Raw genomic sequence first — 19,808 nt, forward strand, 5'->3', positions numbered from 1 at the left:
AAGGGGGATCTTACCATTTTGTGCATTCGTGAGACGGTATGTCTAACTTAGAAACAATCCAAGAATTTCTCCATCTGCTGTAGATGGGCCCATTTCCAAACAATGGACAAAGTCAAAAGTCACAGCAGTTCTGGGTTAATAAGATAGGCTTCCATCCTGGCCACAACCAGAGAGGATGCTGGGAATGCTCTTCCTGGCTGCAGTCTCGGGGAAGGATTCTGATTGGTCCAGCTCAGGTCATGTGCCTCTCGTCCATGGTCAGGGTCTGGGGGAAGATGTGCTAGGGAGACAGACACAGAGACAGCAGCCCTCCTTGCCTGCCTCTGTACAATGGATCTTGACATTGGGAATGTTATGTTATGTTATGTTATGTTATGTTATGTTATGTTATGTTATGTTATTTTTGAGATGGAATCTCACTCTGTGGCCCAGGCTGGAGTGCAGTAGTGAAATCTCGGCTCACTGCAACCTCCGCCCTCCAGGTTCAAGCAATTCTTCTGCCTCAGCCTCCCAAGTAGTTGAGATTACAGGCGCCCGCCATCACACCCAACTAATTTTTGTATTTTTAGTAGAGACAGGGTTTCACCATGTTGGCCAGGGTGGTCTCAAACTCCTGACCTCAAGTGATCCACCTGCCGTGGCCTCCTAAAGTGCTGGGATTGCAGGCGTGAGCCACTGTGCCTGGCTGACACTGGGAATTTGAGATGAAGTCTTGATGTGTTGCCAGGCTAGAGTGCAGTGCAGAGGCCCGATCTCGGCTTAGACTTGCAATCTCCATCTCCTGGGTTCAAGCGATTCTCCTGCCTCAGCCTCCCGAGTAGCTGAGATTACAGGCGCACAACACCACTAATTTTTGTATTTTTAGTAGAGACAGGGTTTCACCATGTTGGCCAGGATGGTCTCGAACTCCTGACCACAAGTGATCCACTCGTCTTGGCCTCCCAAAGTGTTGGGATTACAGGCGTGAGCCACTGCGCCCGCCGAACTGGGAATTTTAAAATGTCATGAGTTTGTGATCCCTGAGCCCCTCTGTGCTGCACAGTGGCTCTTGTGTTTCCCAATCTTAGGGGTTTTTCTTCTCATTCTAGATGAAGAGCATGAGCGTGGGGGACCCCCGAACCTTCCCCTTCATCGAGCCCCCACCACCAGCCAGCCTGGAGACCGCCATCCTCTACCTCCGGGACCAGGGGGCCCTGGACAGCTCAGAGGCCCTCACACCCATTGGGTCCCTGCTGGCCCAGCTGCCTGTGGACGTTGTGATTGGTGAGTACCCACCCCCTTCGTGATCACGCAGAGCACCAGGAGCGTGTGTGGGCACAGCTAACTCTCTGAGTGTCCTGGGGGCAAGTCTGTCTGTTTCTTCTCTGGGTCCAGTTCATTTATTCACTCTTCACTGGGCCAGGCACTGTTCTAGGTGCTGGGCATATAGCAGTGGACAGAACAGACACAAATCTCTAGCCTCAGGGAGCTGACATTTTGGTGAAGAAAACCAGCAATAAGTTAGGACAATAAGGAAAAGGTATAGTAGATCAGATGGTGCATAGTGTTCTGGAGAGAAGAAACAACGGGGTTGGGGAATGGGGAGTTGCAGTTTCTAATACAGGCCTCAGGTATAAGGCAGACCTCACGGGGAAGGTAACATCTGTGCAGAGAAACGGAGATGAGGGCTAGGAGCATGCAAATACTAGAACATGCTTGCCAGCAGAAGCAGAGAAACATGGCCGGCACAGTGGCCCACACCTGTAATCCCAGCACTTTGGGAGGCTGAGACAGGTGGATTGCTTAAGCCTAGGAGTTTGAGACCAGCTTGGGCAAAATAGCAAAACCCTGGTTTCTACAAAAAAAAAAGAAAAGAAATATAAAAATAGAATGTGAGCCCTGTATGTAATTTAAAACTTCCCAGTAGCTACATTAAAAAAGCAAAAACAGGCTGGGCACAGTGGCTCACGCCTGTAATCCCAGTACTTTGGGAGGCTGAGGTGGGTGCATCACGAGGTCAGCAGTTTGAGACCAGCCTGGCCAACATGGTGAAACCCTGTCTCTACTAAAAATACAAAAATTAGCCGGGTGTGGTGGCGTGAGCCTGTAATCGCAGCCACTTGGGAGGCTGAGGCAGGAGAATCGCTTGAACCTGGGAGGCAGAGGTTGCAGTGAGCCGAGACCATGCCATTGTAATCCAGCCTGGGCAACGGAGCAAGACTCCATCTCAAAAAAACAAACAAAAAAAAAAGCAAAAAGAAACAGGTAAGATTCATTTTGATAAAATAGCTGATTTAACCTTTTTTTTTTTTTTTTTTTTTTGAGACGGAGTCTCGCTCTGTCGCCCAGGCTGGAGTGCAGTGGCCGCATCTCAGCTCACTGCAAGCTCCGCCTCCCGGGTCTATGCCATTCTCCTGCCTCAGCCTCCCGAGTAGCTGGGACTACAGGCGCCCGCCACCTCGCCCGGCTAGTTTTTTGTATTTTTTAGTAGAGACAGGGTTTCACCGTATTTAGCCAGGCTGGTGATTTAACTTAATATACCTAAAATATAATTTTAACATAATCAATATAAACATTTTTTGCAAGATGTTATGTTATTTTTTACCATACAGAGTCTTGGAAATCTTGGCTTGGACCAGCCATGTTCAACTGCTTAGTAGCCATGTGTGGCCAGAGGCGGCCATATTGGACAGTGCAGATGTAGCATGAGGGCGTTCAGGCAGTGGGAACAGCCAGTGCGGAAGCCCTGTGGGGGGCACATGCCTGCTGCTACGAGAACAGTGAGGAGCCCGGTGTGGCTGCAATGGACTGAGAGGGAGAAGGCGGGAGATATTAACCAACAGTCCCATTCATTCATTAAATACTTTTTTTTTTCTTTTTTTGAGACTGAGTTTTACTCTTGTTACCCAAGCTGGAGTGCAATGGTGCCATCCCGGCTCACCGCAACCTCCGCCTCTTGAGTTCAAGCAATTCTTCTGCCTCAGCCTCCCAAGTAGCTGGGATTACAGGCATGCGCCACCACACCTGGCTAATTTTGTATTTTTAGTAGAGATGGGGTTTCTCTATGTTGGTCAGGCTGGTCTCGAACTCCTGACCTCAGGTGATCTGTCCGCCTTGGCCTCCCAAAGTGCTGTGATTACAGGCTTGAGCCACCATGCCTGGCCCATTAAATATATATATATAATTTTTTTTTTTTCTTTGAGACAGTGTCTCGCTCTGTCGCCCAGGCTGGAGTGCAGTGGTGCGATCCCAGCTCATTGCAGCCTCCGCCTCCTAGATTCAAGCAATTCTCCTGCCCCAGTCTCCCGAGTAGCTGCGACTGTAGGTGCCTGCCACCATACCTGGCTAATTTTTGTTTTGTTTTGTTTTGAGACAGTTTTTGCTCTGTTGCCTAGGCTGGAGTGCAGTGGTGTGATCTCAGCTCACTGCCACCTCCTGGGTTCAAGCGATTCTCCTGCCTCAGCTTCCTGAGTAACTAAGATTACCAGCTCACACCACCATGCCTGGCTAATTTTTGTGCTTTTAGTAGAGATGGGCTTTCATCCTGTTGGCCAGGCTGGTCTCGAACTCCTGACCTCAAGTGATCTGCCCACCTCAGCCTCCCAAAGTGCTGGGATTACAGGCGTGAGCCACCGTGCCTGGGCAATATTTGTTTTTTCAGTAGAGACAAGGTTTTACCATGTTGGCCAGGCTGGCCTTGAACTCCTGACTTCAAGTGATCTGCCCCACCTCGGCCTCTCAAAGTGCTGGGATTATAGGCTTGAGTCACAGCGCCTGGCCCATTCATTAAATAATTTTTGAGCACCTGCTGCGCCTTCTCCCTCTCACTCCATTGCAGCCACACCGGGCTCCTCACTGTTCTCGTAGCAGCAGGCATGTGCCCCCCACAGGGCTACCGCACTGGCTGTTCCCGCTGCCTGAACGCCCTCACGCTACATCTGCACTGTCCAATATGGCCGCCTCTGGCCACACATGGCTACAGTTCTAGATGCCAGAGATATGACAGTGAATAAAACAAAACTCCTGCCCTCACGGAGTTCACATGTAATGGAGGAGATGGACAGGGGCAGATAAATGAGTGAAACACGGAATGTCAGCCGCCGGTTCCCGCTCAGGTGGATGCAGGGCGCGGTGGGCACAGTGGGGGCTGGGAGCAGTGTTATGCGGCTGTCCTGGGAGGCCTCACTGAATGGTGACACCTGGGCAGAGGCCTGAAGGAGGGGAGGGAACAGCTGTCCCTCTGGCCCTGGGTCAGGTGAGGAGCTTTGAATTAGATGGGAAGTGTTTAAGTGGCACTGGGTTCTATGTGACTGAAGGTGGCCAGAAAATTCATCAGCTGACCTGGCGGTTCTGTGAGGATCTAGAAAGGCCGGGTCCACAGAGGTAGATGGAGACCATTTTCAGTTCCGGGCCCTCCTGATCTCAGGTCTTCAGTAGCCAGTCACAAGCAGATGTGGTGCTCCTTGTCCCCATGCTATGTGTCATCGGGAATAGGGCGTTAATCTTGAGGGATTTAGGGCCAGCAGACCCTCTGACCCTGTCGCTCTTGTGGCCATCCTGTGGCGTGCCATCAGTGTCTCAAGGCACTCAGCTGACGCTGCAGATGCCACCGCTAGAGGCTGGGGGTGGCCTGTGGTGTCTGGCTTGCAAGGCTGTTTCAGAGAATGTGACACAAAGTGCCCCGGCGCGAGTGACAGGAAAGACAGGCTGCCTCGCTTGAATTCCCCGGCACTTGGGGTAATCACAGGGCCTCCCTTGGGAGGCACAGGCAGGTGGGGTACCCAAGATCCCCCAAACACAGAAAGAAGTCCTGGCTTTTCCACAGCTCAGACCCCTCCCACCTCTCTCCTCTGCACAGCGTGTCCCCAGCTCTGCCCTGCGCCCCTCTCTTGCGGGCTCAAGGATGTCAAAACTCTTCCTCTCCGTCATTCCTGAGTCATGCTCACCCCTCCTGGGGAGTTCACTGACTGAGGCTTGTTCATCTTGCCCGATTTTCCTGACTCAAGACTTTCTATTTCCAGCAGCCTGCGGCCCACCATGGCGGGACCACCCCTGTGTGTGTTAACACCATTAAAGTCCCCCATCCTTGCAGCACAGCGGGCTTCATTGTGGGCAGAAGGCTGGATCTGCTGGACTCGGAGGGCTGCCCGGGCTGAGAAGATGGTTCATTTTTGTTTGATTTATTTTTATTTATTTATTTGTTTTGAGATGGAGTCTCACTCTGCCCTCCAGGTTGGAGTGCAGTGGCGTGATCTTGGCTCACTGCAACCTCCACCTCCCGGGTTCAAGTGATCCTCCCACCTCAGCCTCCTGAGTAGCTGGGATTACAGGCATGTGCCACCACACCCAGTTAATTTTTGTATTTTTAGTAGAAACGGTGTTTCACCACGTTGGCCAGGCTGGTCTTGAACTCCTGACCTCAAGTGATCAGCCAGCCTCGGCCTTCCTAAGTGCTGGGATTACAGGCGTGAGCCACTGTGCCTGGCTTCATTTTTGTTTTGGAAGGAAACAGGGCTAGAGCAGAGAGAATCTGAGCTGAGAAGCAGAAGAATGTTCTGTGAGTGCTTGCTGTGTGCCAGTTCGGAAAGGCTCTGTGGACTTTCCATTATTTCATCCTTACCTGCTGAGGGCAGGGCCTCTGATCGTCCCCAGTGTGCAGATAGAGAAACTGAGGCTGGGCCCAGGAGGCTCCTGAGAGCCTGGGGGAAGCCTGGCTTTGATCGGAGGTGATGCTAAGTGCCTCACACACATTATCTCCCTGAGGGCTGGGGGCAGGTGCCCCCACTTTCCCTGTGGGGAAAACAAGGCTCAGAGAACTGCTGCTCAGGGTCACAGTGGGAACCAAGAGGCACGGATGACCCTGTGCTGGGCGTCCTCTGTGCCGGGTGGAGTTCTGAATGCTTCACTGGGTGAAACACACCAGCCTCTTGGCAGCCTGAGGAGAGGCCGATGCTGTTGTTCCCCCATTTACAGATGGGGAAGCAGCGGCACGGCGAGGTGGGGCCACTTGTCCCTGGTGACAGAGCTGGGGCATCCTGGAATAAGACAGGGGCCTGCACAGTACAGCCCCGAGCCCTACTTTAGGGTCACCTTTGATTTATGAGGCCAGCTTTTTTGTTGTTGTTTGGTTGGTTGGTTTTTGAGATGGAGTCTTGCTCTGTCACTCAGGCTAGAGTGTAATGGCACGATCTCAGCTCACTGCAACCTCCGCCTCCAGGGTTCAAGTGATTCTCTTGCCTCAGCCTCCCAAGTGGCTGGGATTACAGGTGCCCGCCACCACACCCAGCTAATTGTTGTATTTTTTAGTAGAGCCAGAGTTTCACCAGGTTTGCCAGGCTGGTCGCGAACTCCTGACCTCAGGTGATCCACCCACCTCGGCCTCCCAAAGTGCTGAGATTACAGGTGTGAGCCACCACACCTGGCCTTTTTTTTTTTTTTTTTTTTGAGATGGAGTTTTACTCTGTCACCCAGGCTGGAGTGCAGTGGTGCGATCTCTACTCACTGTGTCCTCCACCTCCTGGGTTCAAGCACTTCTCCTGCCTCAGCCTCCCAAGTAGCTGGGATTACAGGCACCCACTACCATGCCTGGATAATTTTTGTATTTTTAGTAGAGACGGGTTTTCACCACGGTGGCCAGGCTGCTCTCAAATTCCTGACCTCAGGTGATCTGCTTGAGTCCAGTTTTGTGACAGGCACTGCGGAAAGTCAGCAAAGGGAAAGAGTGGGGGCGGGTCAGACACATGACACAGACCACTAGCCACAGGACAGGAGGGCAAGGGAGTCCCCGGAAGTCCAGCATCAGCTTGGGCACCCAGAACCAGGGGATGTCTAGATGTCCGCTGTGGAGCACTCACAGATGGAGACAGTGGTCACCAGCTCTTCGGCCACCCTGGGAGATGGTTCCTGCCACTTTTCCTCTCCGTGGCCTCCCCTCTGCCCCTCTTCCCCTTTCCCTGCCTCTCCCAGCCCCTGCCTCATCTTTCTCCATCTCTCCCCTGCCTTCTGTCCCCTCTTCCTCTTCCACCTCCACCTTGACTTAAACAAAGGTAGCAGAAGCAGCTTCATCCTGTGATAGGCACCGGAGGCAGTGCGTGCCTGTGCCGGGGCAGAGGGGGACTCACTCACAGGTCACACTCTAGCGCGGAGGAGAGACGTCCACCACAATGGGTCCAAATGAGCTCCTAGAGCAAAGACCAAGCCAGGGAAGCGTCAGAGTGCTGGGGGGTGGGTTGTAAATAGCAGAGCGGGGAACTTGGTGACAGGAGTAGCCGGCGCTTAGACAGTGTCTCCTGTGTGTCCGAGGAGGCAGGCACTGGCCATCTCCAACCTACAGATGGGGAAACCGAGGCCCTTGCCCACGGCCTCATGAGCAGAAAGCACAGCGCGTGGGTTTGAATCTGTCCATCTGGGTCACGAGGCCAATAGTGGGCAAGATGGAGGGGGTGGGAGCAGGAGGGCAGGCGGAAGGGCGGGCCGGGGCCCCGAGGGGTGAGGGCTGCGCCTGTCCTGGCACCCAGGAGCCTCAGCCCCGTGTCTCCGCTCCAGGGAAGATGCTGATCCTGGGCTCCATGTTCAGCCTGGTGGAGCCTGTGCTCACCATCGCGGCTGCGCTCAGCGTCCAGTCGCCCTTCACCCGCAGCGCCCAGAGCAGCCCAGAGTGCGCGGCAGCACGGCGGCCGCTGGAGAGCGACCAGGGTGACCCCTTCACACTCTTCAACGTCTTCAACGCCTGGGTGCAGGTGAGGCTGGTGGTGGGGCCCCTCTGTCTGTCACCCTGCTCAGGGCCAAGGCCTTCTGTGGTTGTGGCTCCTCCTCATGTCCTACCCTGGGAGGACCACTGAGCCCTCCACCGACTGGGCCTGCCTGGGGAGGGCCACGTCTCCACCATCCATGGCCTCGGCTCGAGACAGCATGTGCCCAGGCCCGGGGCACAGAGGAGCCCGGATTTCTGGAGCACTGATGAAAACCTGTGCCATCTGGAGAAAGTCCAGGCTCCTTGGGGGGGGGGCATCTGGATATCCAGTATATGTCCCCTGAGTCCCCACCCTAATGCTGGCCCTGTACCGTAGTGCTGAGGATCCATCAGTGCCAAAACTACCCTGGCCCTGCCCTCCCGGGGCTCACAGCCCAGTGCAGGGAGACAGACCACTGATGTGACAGTGACAACCCAGAGAGGGCTGGAATGGGGAGTCCAAGGGGCTGGGAGAGCCCAGAGGGCTGTCAAACCCAGTGTGTGGGTAGTCTGGGAGGGCTTCCCATAGGAGGGGGCACTGGGGCTGAGACCTGGAAGCAGCAGAGCAGGTGTCCCTGAGGGATGCTTGTGTTGGGGTTCTGGGTGCTGGGTCAGCCCCTCCCTCCCTGAGCTGGCTGGGCCCTGACACCCTGGCATCTGCTCCTCCCCTCAGGTAAAATCTGAACGAAGCAGAAACTCTCGCAAGTGGTGCCGCCGCCGGGGCATAGAGGAGCATCGGCTGTACGAGATGGCCAACCTTCGGCGCCAGTTCAAGGTGAGGCTCAGGAGGAGGGGTAAGGCTGGCGCCGCCCAGGCAGATGCATGCAAGCACACTCTAGGGCACTGCCTCCCCTTCCCGGAGAGCAGTCAGACCAGAGTCCCACCCTGCACCTACCTCCCCCACCACCCGGTGACCAGGTGTTGGGGCAGCCGGGCAGGGCAAAGGGAGCAGAAATCCAGGAGGGCTTCCTGGAGGGGTGGACGGAGTCAGTGGACATGCAGCATCCTCGGGAAGAGCTCGCCCTCCCGACCGGGGATGCTGAGCTGGCTGCATGGGCGTGGTGCTGGAGGCAGCCTATGGTTGTGGTTGGGGCCGGCACATCTGGAGCCAGACACCCCAGCCACAAACCTGGCTCTGCCATTTCTGACAGTGTGGCCCCGGGCATGTTATTGCTTGTCTCTGGGCCTCAGCTTCCCCTAGAAAAAAAGAGAGGATAAAAATAGCACCTGCCGGGCAGGCGTGGTGACTCACACCTGTAATCCCAGCACTTTGGGAGGCTGAGGCGGGTGGATCACGAGGTCAGGAGTTCGTGATCATCCTGGACAACATGGTGAAACCCCGTCTCTGCTAAAAATACAAAAATCAGCCAGGCTTGGTGGTGAGTGCCTGTAATCCCAGCTACTTGGGAGGCTGAGGCAGGAGAGTCGCTTGAACCCAGGAGGCAGAGGTTGTGGTGAGCCAAGATTGAGCCATTGCACTCCAGCCTAGGCAAAAAAAAAAAAAAAAAAAAAAAAAATTTGGGTTTCTCCTGTGCCCACACAGTTCCTCAGCTTGTTTCATGGATACTCCGTGGATGTTCTCCATCTGAGTGCAGAAAGACCTGCTGTTAGGCCCTTTTCCGTGGTTGTATCCATGGATTGAGGATAGAATAAGAGTTCCTGGTGTAACCCGTTCTCTTTGGTTAGAGATGGGCAAGCGGAGGCCCAGAATAGGCAGTCACCCAGCCGACGCCTCCTGTGCAATTTCTGGGGTCCTGGTGTTGGGGACCACAGATGCCCTGACTGCTCTCAGCATCGGTCCTGAGGTCTCTGGCTGCTAGAGTTCAGGCTTCACTGGTCCCCAGATGCTTTGAGAATCTAATGGAAAGTGTGAGCCCTTTGCACACACACATGCAAACACACAGACACAAACACATACATGCACACACAATCTCCTGTGTCCTCCATCGGCCAGGGCTCAGCAGGAAACAGAGGGTCCAACCAAATCAGGTCGCTTGAGGAATGTTGACAAGGTGTGGACACGGGGAGGGCATGGGGAGGGCAGGGGTCTCCGATTTTATGGGTCACAGTCAGCTGGAGGGTCTGTTGAGTCCAGATGCCCAGCCTCGCCCAGCCCCCTCCACTCTCCACTTGGTCGTTCTGGAATGAGGCCCAGGACTTGGCATTCCCACCAAGTTCCCAGATGCCCCAGGGCTACACTCGGAAGCGCTAGTGCAGGACGCCCACCAGGGCTGTGTGGGAAAGCAGGGCTCTTTGAGGGGCATCTGGATATCCAGTATATGTCCCCTGCCCCAGACCCGAGGGGCAGGTGGGGCAGTCACCAGAGCCTGGAGCCAGCTTTTGGAGAAGGCACTGGGCGCCCCTGCCTGCCTCCTCCTGCCCCTGGCCCTGGTGTTCCCTCCGCTGACAGTGAGGACAGCTCTCCCTCTGGAGCAGCGATCCGCGCCCAGCACCACGCGAGGGGCTGTCCTCATTCAGCCCCCTTTGGGCACTAGCAGCCCTGCCACCGGGAGGGTCCCCATTTCCATATGAGTCCAGAGCCCACTGAGTCTGCTCTGAGGCCCTCACCCCTGCCCACCTGCCCCCAGGAGCTGTTGGAGGACCACGGGCTGATGACTGGGGCCCAGGCCACACAGGTGGCGGACAGCTACAGTCGGCTGCAGCAGCACCGGGAGCGCCGGGCCCTGCACCAGCTGAAACGCCAGCACGAGGAGGGCGCGGGGCGCAGGCGCAAGGTGCTGCGGCTGCAGGAGGAGCAGGATGGCGGCTCCAGCGAGGAGGACCGGGCTGGCCCAGACCCCCCAGGGGCTGGCGATGGCGTGGACATCCAGGTGGGTGCCATGGGCTGTGGGGTGTGGGGGTAGGTGGGTGGGGTTTACCAAGGTGGGTCTTGACCTCTCCTGGGGGTTCCCAGGGGCCATGGCCCTGTCCTCATTTCAGGAGCCGGGTTTCTGTGGATGGTGCTTGGCCCCAGGTATCTGCAGCACCTGGGGGTCTGCGGATCATGGTAGCAGCTCCTCAGGTCCCCTAAGACTCTGCCTTCCCATGTTCCCCCCAGGATGTGAAGTTCAAGCTCCGGCATGACCTGGCGCAGCTGCAGGCCGCTGCCAGCTCAGCCCAGGACCTGAGCCGCGAGCAGCTGGCTCTGCTGAAGCTGGTGCTGGGCCGGGGCCTGTACCCGCAGCTGGCTGTCCCCGACGCCTTCAACAGCAGCCGAAAGGACTCAGACCAGGTGGGGCCTGTTCTGCCCCATCCTATGTTTCGTCCTCCAACACACGAACCCTGAGTGCCTGTCCTGAGTGCCCTGAGGTCCTCATCCCTGCCCACCTGCCCCCAGGAGCTGTTGGAGGACCACGGGGTGACTGAAACAACCCTAGTTCTGTCCCCATGGGGCTCACAGCCCAGTGGGAGGACAGACCTGTCCCCAGACAACTCAGAGTGGGCAGGGCTTGGGGAGCTGAGGACACTGTAGGAGCCCACAGGGGGCACCTGCCCCAGATTTGGAGGAGTCAAGGAGGGCTTCCTGGAGGAGGGGACCTGGGCCAGAGGGTGGAGGAGAGGCATCCTGGGCAGAGGAGAGCAGATAGGAGGGCCTGTGCTTCCTTTCTGTCCTCCACAGATTTTCCACACACAGGCCAAGCAGGGCGCCGTGCTGCACCCCACCTGCGTCTTTGCTGGCAGCCCCGAGGTGCTGCATGCACAGGAGCCAGAGGCCAGCAGCTGCGATGGAAGCCGAGGTACAGTGAGCCCAGGTGGAAGGAACCCCCATCCGGGATGTGAAGGGCGGGGATACCGTGAACTCCCGGGCCCCTCTGGCTGGGGCTCCCCCTGATCCTTCCCACACCGGTCCGGGCTGGTATTGACAGGGGCCCGCAGGAGCGGAGGTTCCAGGGCCAGGCCTCCCTGGGTAGCCTTGGGTGACTCACCCCTGCTGGGCCTCGCCCTCCCCATGGTGGAGATAGCCAACCTGAGCCAGTGTGGCTGTGCCCAGGGAGTGAACACTGGTCAGGGGCCTGTCCCGTGGGCTCTGTGAGCTCCCACCTGGGTCCTGCAGGGGGAGGCCCCCCCGGCGCCCGTGTGCTTGGAAGGGTGTCTCGCTGCAGACATGGCTGCCTGCTGGGAGTCACACTTAGATTTGGCCAGGCCACCGAAGCCATGCTGTGAGCATATTCTTTCTACCAATGTGTACATTGACCGGGTGGCACAGGCGGGCCTCTGATGGGCCTGGGTGGGCCAGGGTGGGCCTGAGTGGTCCTCCTCAACCTTTCAGACGACAAGGACAAGATGAGCAGCAAACACCAGCTCCTCAGCTTCGTGTCCCTGCTGGAGACCAACAAGCCATACCTGGTGAACTGCGTCCGCATCCCTGCCCTCCAGGTGGGCCTCTGCCCCACCCTGCCCCCATGCCCAGATATGAGAGCTGCGTTGCCCAGGGTGGTGGGTAGGGGCACCGCGTGGGCTTGGAGGGGCCGCCTGGCACCTGGGCTGGTTGCAGGCGTCCGCCTTGGGCCGTTGCTGTGGCCGCTTTTTCTCTCATTCATGGAGTTGCTCAACAGTTACCTGCCTAGTGCCTGCTGGGTGCCAGGCGCGGTGCCAGGGGCGCAGCAGGGAACCAGGCAAGAAGGCCAGCCCCCGCCCTCCCAGGCTCCCGTGGCAGGGGACAGTGATAGCAGTAGCACAGTGACGCCCTGAGCGACCTGTGGGAAGGTGGTGCTGGGCAATAGAGAGTGGGGTGGGGGTGAGGGTGGACACAGGGTGTGGCATAAGCTAAGGCCACCTGGTGTCTCCAAGTAGACACCCAAGGCGGAGAGTGTGTGGATCTCGGGCAGAATGTCCCAGGCAGTGGAGTGGCCTGTGCAGAGGCTCTGAGGCAGACACGTGCCGGTGTGCAGTCGGCAAGGGGGAGTGTGCAGAGATGAGGCCAGAGAGGCGAGGGAGACAGGACCCTGGGAACTTCTGAGCAGAGCTGGGACAGGGTCCCAGCCAGGAGGGCTGGCAGCCGCCAGGAGGGAGAAGAAGGGCGCAGCCCGGGTGGAGGCTGAGGCCGAACTCAGATCGTGGATGCCCTTGCATGGGCGCTGGCAGCAGAACCATGGGCCCCACGGCAGCCGCTGCCCTGCCCCGAGTGCTCCTCGAGTGTCTCCGTGATCCAAGGCCTGGCCTTGGAGTCCTCACGCAGCCCTGCAGGTCTCCCTTTATAGAGGGGACTGAAGCTCAGGCAGGGGTGGGGACACGTCACCTGTCTAAGTCACAAAGCGAGCAGGTGGCCAAACCAGAGCTCCCGGGTCACGCTGCCCCCTCCTGCCTCCCGCTCACTACCAGCAACGCCCAGCGTGGGTCCCAGAGAACGTGGAGGGAAGAGAGGAACCTGTGGGCTCCCAGAGCCTCAGCGTTTCGTTGACACTGTGATTGCCACCAGCACCACGAAAGCCAGCTCAGCTCAGTCACCTCTGTGCATGTCCACACCTCCCTCCAGCCCGCCTGGTGGGCCAGGCGCTGTTAGTGTTCTGGGGGCCGGGGGTGCAGCTGTGGTCAACGTCGACCACACTCCCCACCCTCATGGGGCTCAGACAGGATGGTGGAGGCAGACGGTAAACCAAAAGGGTGATGCCGGGCGCTCGTGTGAGCACGGGAAAGCGGGCAGCACGCACCGAGGGACAGAGGGTTGGCAACCAGCCGGACCGCAGGAAGCGGAACAGACCTGCTACCTGAGGCGCTGCGCTCTCTGCCTGCACTGGACCGCTTGTTGAGAGAATCTGGCCAGCTCACACCTAGAATCCCAGCACTTTGGGAGGCTGAGGTGGGAGGATCGTTTGAGCCTAGGAGTTTAAAGGGCAGCCTAGGCAACATAGGGAGACTCTATCTCTACAAAAAATTTTAAAAAGTTAGCTGGGCGTGGTGGTGGGCGCCTGTAATCCCAGCTACTTGGGAGGCTGAGGCAGAAGGATCGCTTGAGCCTGGGAGGTCGGGGCTGCAGTGAGCTGTGATTGTTGACACTGCACTCCAGCTTAGGTGACAGAGTGAGACCCTGTCTCAAAAAATAATAAGCCAGGCATGGTGGCTCATGCCTCTAATCCCAGCACTTTGGGAGGTCGAGGTGGGTGGATCAGTTGAAGCCAGGAGTTTGGCACTAGCCTGGCCAATGTGGGGAAACCCCATCTCTACTAAAAATACAAAAATTAGCTGAGTGTGGTGGTGGGCGCCTGTAATCCCAGCGACTCGGGAGGCTGAGGCAGGAGAATCCCTTGAACCTGGAAGGTGGGGGTTGCAGTGAGCCAGGATCGCACCACTGCACTCCAGCCTGGGCGACAGAGCGAGACTCATTTCAAATAAATAAATAAAAATAATAATAACAAAAAGAAGTTGGAGACACTTCACATTCACATAAGCAAGCAGAACAGTATATGGAGCCCTCCTGTGCCATCCCCAGCCCCCAAACCATCCACGCATGGCCAGTCCTGCCCTTTTCCTCTGCCCTGGCCCCAGCCCCGAGAATTTTCTCCAACATCGAATGAGCCACAGCACCGGTAATTACAGCCCTGACTTCCGTCCTTACAGGGGAGCGTGTGCTCAGGGTCTGGGCTCTCGCTGCATGTCATGTGTGTCTGAGTGCCTGCTGTCCCTCTGCCACCCTGCCTGAGAATGCAGCTGTCTCTCTCCCAGCACGTTCCCATCTGCCCCCCGCCACCCTGCAACCCCAGCCCTCCCCTGACTCAGCGGCTGCCTTCATGCCGTATCCTCAGCGCCCGCAGGGGTGCCTGGTACAGCGGGTAGATGGTGGGTAGGTGGATGCCTCGCATAGACAGGGCGGGTGGGTGGGCAGGAGCCCAGCCGGGCAGGGCGTGTCTCCAACATCGCCCTGCCCCCACACCTACTCCCTGTCTTCTGCTCCCTCTCTTCCAGTCCCTCCTGCTTTTTAGCCGGTCCTTGGACACCAACGGTGACTGCTCCCGCCTGGTGGCCGATGGCTGGCTGGAGCTGCAGCTGGCAGACAGTGAAAGTGCTGTCCGGCTCCTGGCGGCTTCCCTGCGGCTCCGTGCCCGCTGGGAAGGTGCCCTGGACCGGCAGCTGGCGCATCAGGCCCAGCGGCGGCTGGAAGAGGAGGAGCAGGATGTGCCAGTCAGCCCCAAGGAGGTGGCCACCCTGAGCAAGGAACTCCTGCAGTTCACGGCATCCAAGGTACCTTCCACCAGGGTGCCCGTGCCTGCCTATGGCCAGAGGGGGTGTCCGCCACTGGGCTTGAGCCTCCGGAAGGCCTGGCTTCCCATTCACTCCACTGGGCACATTTGGGGGTTTTCAGGCCACAGAGGTTCAGTCACTCACCCAAGGTCACTCCACTGGTCTGGGTGGAGCCAGGATTTGATCCCAGGAGCCTGGTTCCAGAGGCCATGCTACCCACTACTGCCCTGTTTACTAAGCACGTTCTGCAAGCGTGGCTGATCCCCCCTTGCTAACAGTCAAGAACGGACAAGGTGTGAGAGGGAAGCCATAGGTGTCTGCTTTTGGATGGGAAGAACCGAACTGAGCAGACTTGAAACCAACCACCGACTCTTAGGTGGGGAGCAGAAATTGCTCCTGGTTCTACTTCATGTGGGTGGGGTGAGGAGAAGGGTGCAATTCAGGCTGATTTCCTGGAGTAGAGGGGCTTGAGGACAAAGGGGCAGGAACCCAGTGAGCCATGGAGAGGGGACCAAGGCTGACATGCTAGGAGGAGGAGGGGTGAGGCGGCCAGACAAAGGTTAGACTCGAGGTCTGAATGGGGTCCCACCAGTGACAGGGGCAGAAGAGGGGTCTGGGGAAGGCAATTTAGATGGGGGTGGGTTATCAGGATATTCTAGACAAACCCCTGGTCATGCGTGTCTGCAGCCAAGTTGTGATTGGCTTAGGCACTTGGCTTCCATAACTGCAAAGCCCGAGGGAGGGCTTCAGGCACAGCTGGATCCAGGTGCTTTGGCAGCATCTCCCTGAGCCTGTCTCTCTTGATTTCCTGTCTCTCCTTCCTTAGATTCCTTACAGCCTCCGGCGGCTCACGGGGCTAGAAGCCCAGAACCTGTATGTGGGACCCCAGACCATCCCAGCCACCCCCCATCTTCCTGGCCTCTTTGGCAGCTCCACCCTGTCCCCCCACCCCACAAAGGGGGGCTATGCAGTCACCGACTTCCTCACCTACAACTGCCTCACGGTGAGCATGAACCCTTCTTCCCTGAAGGTGGGATTTCACGAAGACCCCACCCCTGACCCCACAGCCTCATTTCGCCTTAGTCCAGGGACATGATTCCCACGTGGGGCCCATGGCCCTGAGGGCTTCTGGGAAGGGTCCCAGGGGGGCAGTGGGTGGTGGGTGGCACTTGGTGGGGGCCCAGCCCTGACAGCTGGCCTGCCGCAGAGTGACACGGACCTGTACAGTGACTGTCTCCGAACCTTCTGGACCTGCCCCCACTGTGGCCTGCATGCGCCCCTCACGCCCCTGGAGCGCATCGCCCATGAGAACACCTGCCCTCAGGCCCCACAGGATGGGCCCCCAGGTAAGCACGGGACTGTGGGGACCGGGCCACCTCTGCCCGGCCGTCTGTCCATCCCATGATGATCTCCTGTGTGTGCGGGCACTTGCTAGATGCTCCGAGAACTGATGACCTCCACCTGCTGGCCCTGGCTGGTGCCACACACAGGCTTTGACCTGAAGATCAGCGGCCCAGGGCGGGGAGGGCCTGGAGCGCCACCTCTTTCTGCCTGCCTGTCCCCTGTGGTGTCTCTATGTTGCTGTCTTTGTCTCTTCGTTTCTGGCTCTCTGTGGCTATGTCTCTTGTTCTTTTTCCCTGTCCTGCAGCTGTCTCTGCCTTGGTCATATCCATCCTGTTGTCATCCAGGGATGCTACACACTGGGGTTCAGTGGGGGAGACAGCACTGGGACCATGTGCCCCCACCCCAGGGCTGGCTCTGTCTGCCTCTCAGTCTCCATGTTGCTCCTTATATCTTTCTCTTTGTCTCTCTCACTAGCAGGGATGCAGAGTAAAGACAGGCCTGTGTTTGTTTGTTTGTTTGAGACGGAGTCTGGCTCTGTCGCCCAGGCTGGAGTGCAGTGGCCGGATCTCAGCTCACTCACTGCAGCCTCCGCCTCCCGGGTTTATGCCATTCTCCTGCCTCAGCCTCCCGAGTAGCTGGGACTACAGGCGCCCGCCACCTCGCCCGGCTAGTTTTTTGTATTTTTTAGTAGAGACGGGGTTTCACCATGTTAGCCAGGACGATCTCGATCTCCTGACCTTGTGGTCCACCCATCTCGGCCTCCCAAAGGCCTGTGTATTTTTATTAATCCAGGAAGGCTTCCTGGAGGAGGCAAAACTTAGTTCCCCAAAGGCCAGGAGAGCACCTGAGCCCCACGGGTGCCTGGCATTTGGGTGCGGGTAGACATGTGCACTGGAAAGCCCCCCTCACAGCTTCCTCCTTTTCCTCCCTTAGGGGCTGAGGAAGCTGCCCCCGAGACCCTCCAGAAGACGTCTGTCCTGCAGAGGCCCTACCACTGTGAGGCCTGCGGGAGGGACTTCCTGTTCACACCCACGGAGGTGCTGCGCCACCGGAAGCAACACGTGTGAGCCGGGCCAGGAGCCCTGCCCAGCTCCCTGCAGCCTACCTGCCCTCCAGCCCAGGACTAGGGGCAGGACCCCCAGCCTGGGTTTAGCCCTGTGGTCCTGTCCCAGTGCGGAGGGGCTGGAGCGTCGATTGTGAATAAAGCCTCACATGCTGACACACACTGTTAAGCCTGCACCTACCCATCCAAAAACCAGCAGCTGCTCCGTTAGTCCTCCCCAGGGTCTAGCTTTCCTTCTTCCTGCTGCAGGGTGCTGCCTGAGGCGTCCTGGGTAGGAGGGGTATTAGAACCAGCAGGGACCTCCCATGTCTCCTGGTTCCAGGTGCAGGTTCTTAGCACCTCCGCAGCCACTCTCTCGAGTCCATCCTCAGTCTCTGCTTCCCCTTGAAGTAGGGGGACCCTGAATTTGCCCGTCCACCTGGGTCACTTTGAGAGTTGTGCAGGGGGCTGGGGGCACTGGTGTTCACGCAGGACCACAAGCTGCACCATAAGACCCATTCCCAATAAAAAAGAAAAGAACAGGCCGAGCCGGGTGCGGTGGCTCACGCCTGTAATCCCAGCACTTTGGGAGGCTGAGGCAGGTGGATCGCCTGAGGTCAGGAGTTCGAGACCAGCCTGGCCAACATAGTGAAACCCTATCTCTACTAAAAATACAAAAACTTAGTTGGACGTGGTGGCAGGCACCTTTAATCCCCAGCTACTCAGGAGGCTGAGGCAGGGAAATCGCTTGAACCTGGGAGGTGGAAGTTGCAGTGAGCCGAGATCACGCCACTACACTCCAGCCTGGGCAACAAGAGTGAAACTCCATCTCAAGAAAAAAAAAATTCAGGCCGAGGCAGGTGGATTGCCTGAGCTCAGGAGTTTGAGACCAGCCTGGGCAACACGGTGAAATCCCGTCTCTACTAAAATACAAAAAATTAGCCAGGTGTGGCAGCATGTGCCTGTAATCCCAGCTACTCGGGAGGCTGAGGCAGGCAAATTGCTAGAACCCAGGAGGCGGAGCTTGCAGTGAGCCGAGATCGTGCCACTGCACTCCAGCCTGGGCAACAGAGCGAGACTCCATCTCTTAAAAAAAAAAGAAAATGGCCGGGCGCGGTGGCTCAAGCCTGTAATCCCAGCACTTTGGGAGGCCGAGACGGGCGGATCACGAGGTCAGGAGATTGAGACCATCCTGGCTAACACGGTGAAACCCCGTCTCTACTAAAAAATACAAAAAACTAGCCGGGTGCGGTGGCGGGCGCCTGTAGTCCCAACTACTCGGGAGGCTGAGGCAGGAGAATGGCGTGAACCCGGGAGGCGGAGCTTGCAGTGAGCTGAGATCCGGCCACTGCACTCCAGCCTGGGCGGCAGAGCGAGACTCCGTCTCAAAAAAAAAAAAAAAAGAAAATGAAAAGACAATAAAATCACTCAGGAGAAAGAAAAACAAGGCATGGCATAGGAATGGAAGGAGAACAACCTGTAGGTCCTACAGATACGAAAAGGAGAAGGGAATACGATAAACAACATGCTGCACAGAAATTCCACTCATTTGAAATGGAAAAAATTATTGAAAGACACAAACTACCCAAAGCTCATTCAGGAAGAAACAGATAACCAGAACAACTCTATTAAGGAAATGTAATTCATAATTAACAAAGAGAACAGGCTCAGACGGGCTTATTGGTGACGTCTACCAAACATGGAAATTACACTCGCCCACACCCACTCATCCACAACATAGGGGAGGATGCCTCCTGACTGATGTTATGAGGCCAGCATTATCCTGTTGCTAAAACCAGGCTCTGACAACGCAAGAAAAGAAAACTCTAGGCCAATATGCCTTATGAACATAGACACAAAAACCCTAAATAGAAGTTCAGCACATCATATTCAGCAATGTGTAAATACAGTGCATCATGGCCAAGTGGGGCTCATTCTAGGAATTCAAGGTGGATTTAACATTTGAAAATCAGGCCGGGCGCGGTGGCTCGAGCCTGTAATCCCAGCACTTTGGGAGGCCGAGACGGGCAGATCACGAGGTCAGGAGTTCGAGACCATCCTGGCTAACACGGTGAAACCCCGTCTCTACTAAATAATAATACAAAAAACTAGCCGGGCGAGGTGGCGGGTGCCTGTAGTCCCGGCTACTCGGGAGGCTGAGGCAGGAGAATGGCGTAAAAACCCAGGAGGCGGAGCTTGCAGTGAGCTGAGATCTGGCCACTGCACTCCACCCTGGGCGACACAGCGGGACTCCGTCTCAAAAAAAAAAACATTTGAAAATCAATGTGATTCACCATATTAGAAACAGAAAAAATAAAAGGCTGGGCATGGTGGTTCATACCTGTAATTCCAGCACTTTGGGAGGCCCATAAGGGTGGATCAGTTGAGTCCAGGAGTTCAAGACCGGATGGGAAACATAGCGAGACCCTGTCTCTATTAAAAAACACAAAAATTAGCCAGGTGTGGTGGTGCATGCCTGTAGCCCCAGCTGCTCGGGAGGCTGACGTTGGAAGATCACTTGGTGTTAGGAGG

The 19,808-nt window shown here is 56.9% G+C and overlaps 1 protein-coding gene across 3 annotated transcripts in view; it reads left to right on the forward strand.

The window, feature by feature from the left end:
* The window catches only part of LOC105478607 (DExH-box helicase 34), a 38,544-nt gene extending 21,078 nt beyond the window's left edge, over nt 1-17,466 (forward strand). For all 3 annotated transcript variants that reach the window (XM_011736090.3, XM_011736092.3, XM_011736091.3), the window contains exons 7-17: nt 1,089-1,263; nt 7,525-7,718; nt 8,385-8,486; nt 10,300-10,542; nt 10,770-10,943; nt 11,331-11,448; nt 11,982-12,088; nt 14,615-14,890; nt 15,717-15,893; nt 16,098-16,236; nt 17,168-17,466. In XM_011736090.3, coding sequence (XP_011734392.2) covers nt 1,089-1,263; nt 7,525-7,718; nt 8,385-8,486; nt 10,300-10,542; nt 10,770-10,943; nt 11,331-11,448; nt 11,982-12,088; nt 14,615-14,890; nt 15,717-15,893; nt 16,098-16,236; nt 17,168-17,301 — 1,839 coding nt within the window. In that variant the 3' untranslated portion in view covers nt 17,302-17,466. The remainder of the gene's footprint in view (nt 1-1,088; nt 1,264-7,524; nt 7,719-8,384; nt 8,487-10,299; nt 10,543-10,769; nt 10,944-11,330; nt 11,449-11,981; nt 12,089-14,614; nt 14,891-15,716; nt 15,894-16,097; nt 16,237-17,167) is intronic.
* The last annotated feature ends 2,342 nt before the right edge of the window (nt 17,467-19,808 follow it).

This window comes from Macaca nemestrina, chromosome 20 (genome assembly GCF_043159975.1).
Source record: "Macaca nemestrina isolate mMacNem1 chromosome 20, mMacNem.hap1, whole genome shotgun sequence".
NCBI classification, from domain to species: Eukaryota; Metazoa; Chordata; class Mammalia; order Primates; family Cercopithecidae; genus Macaca; species Macaca nemestrina.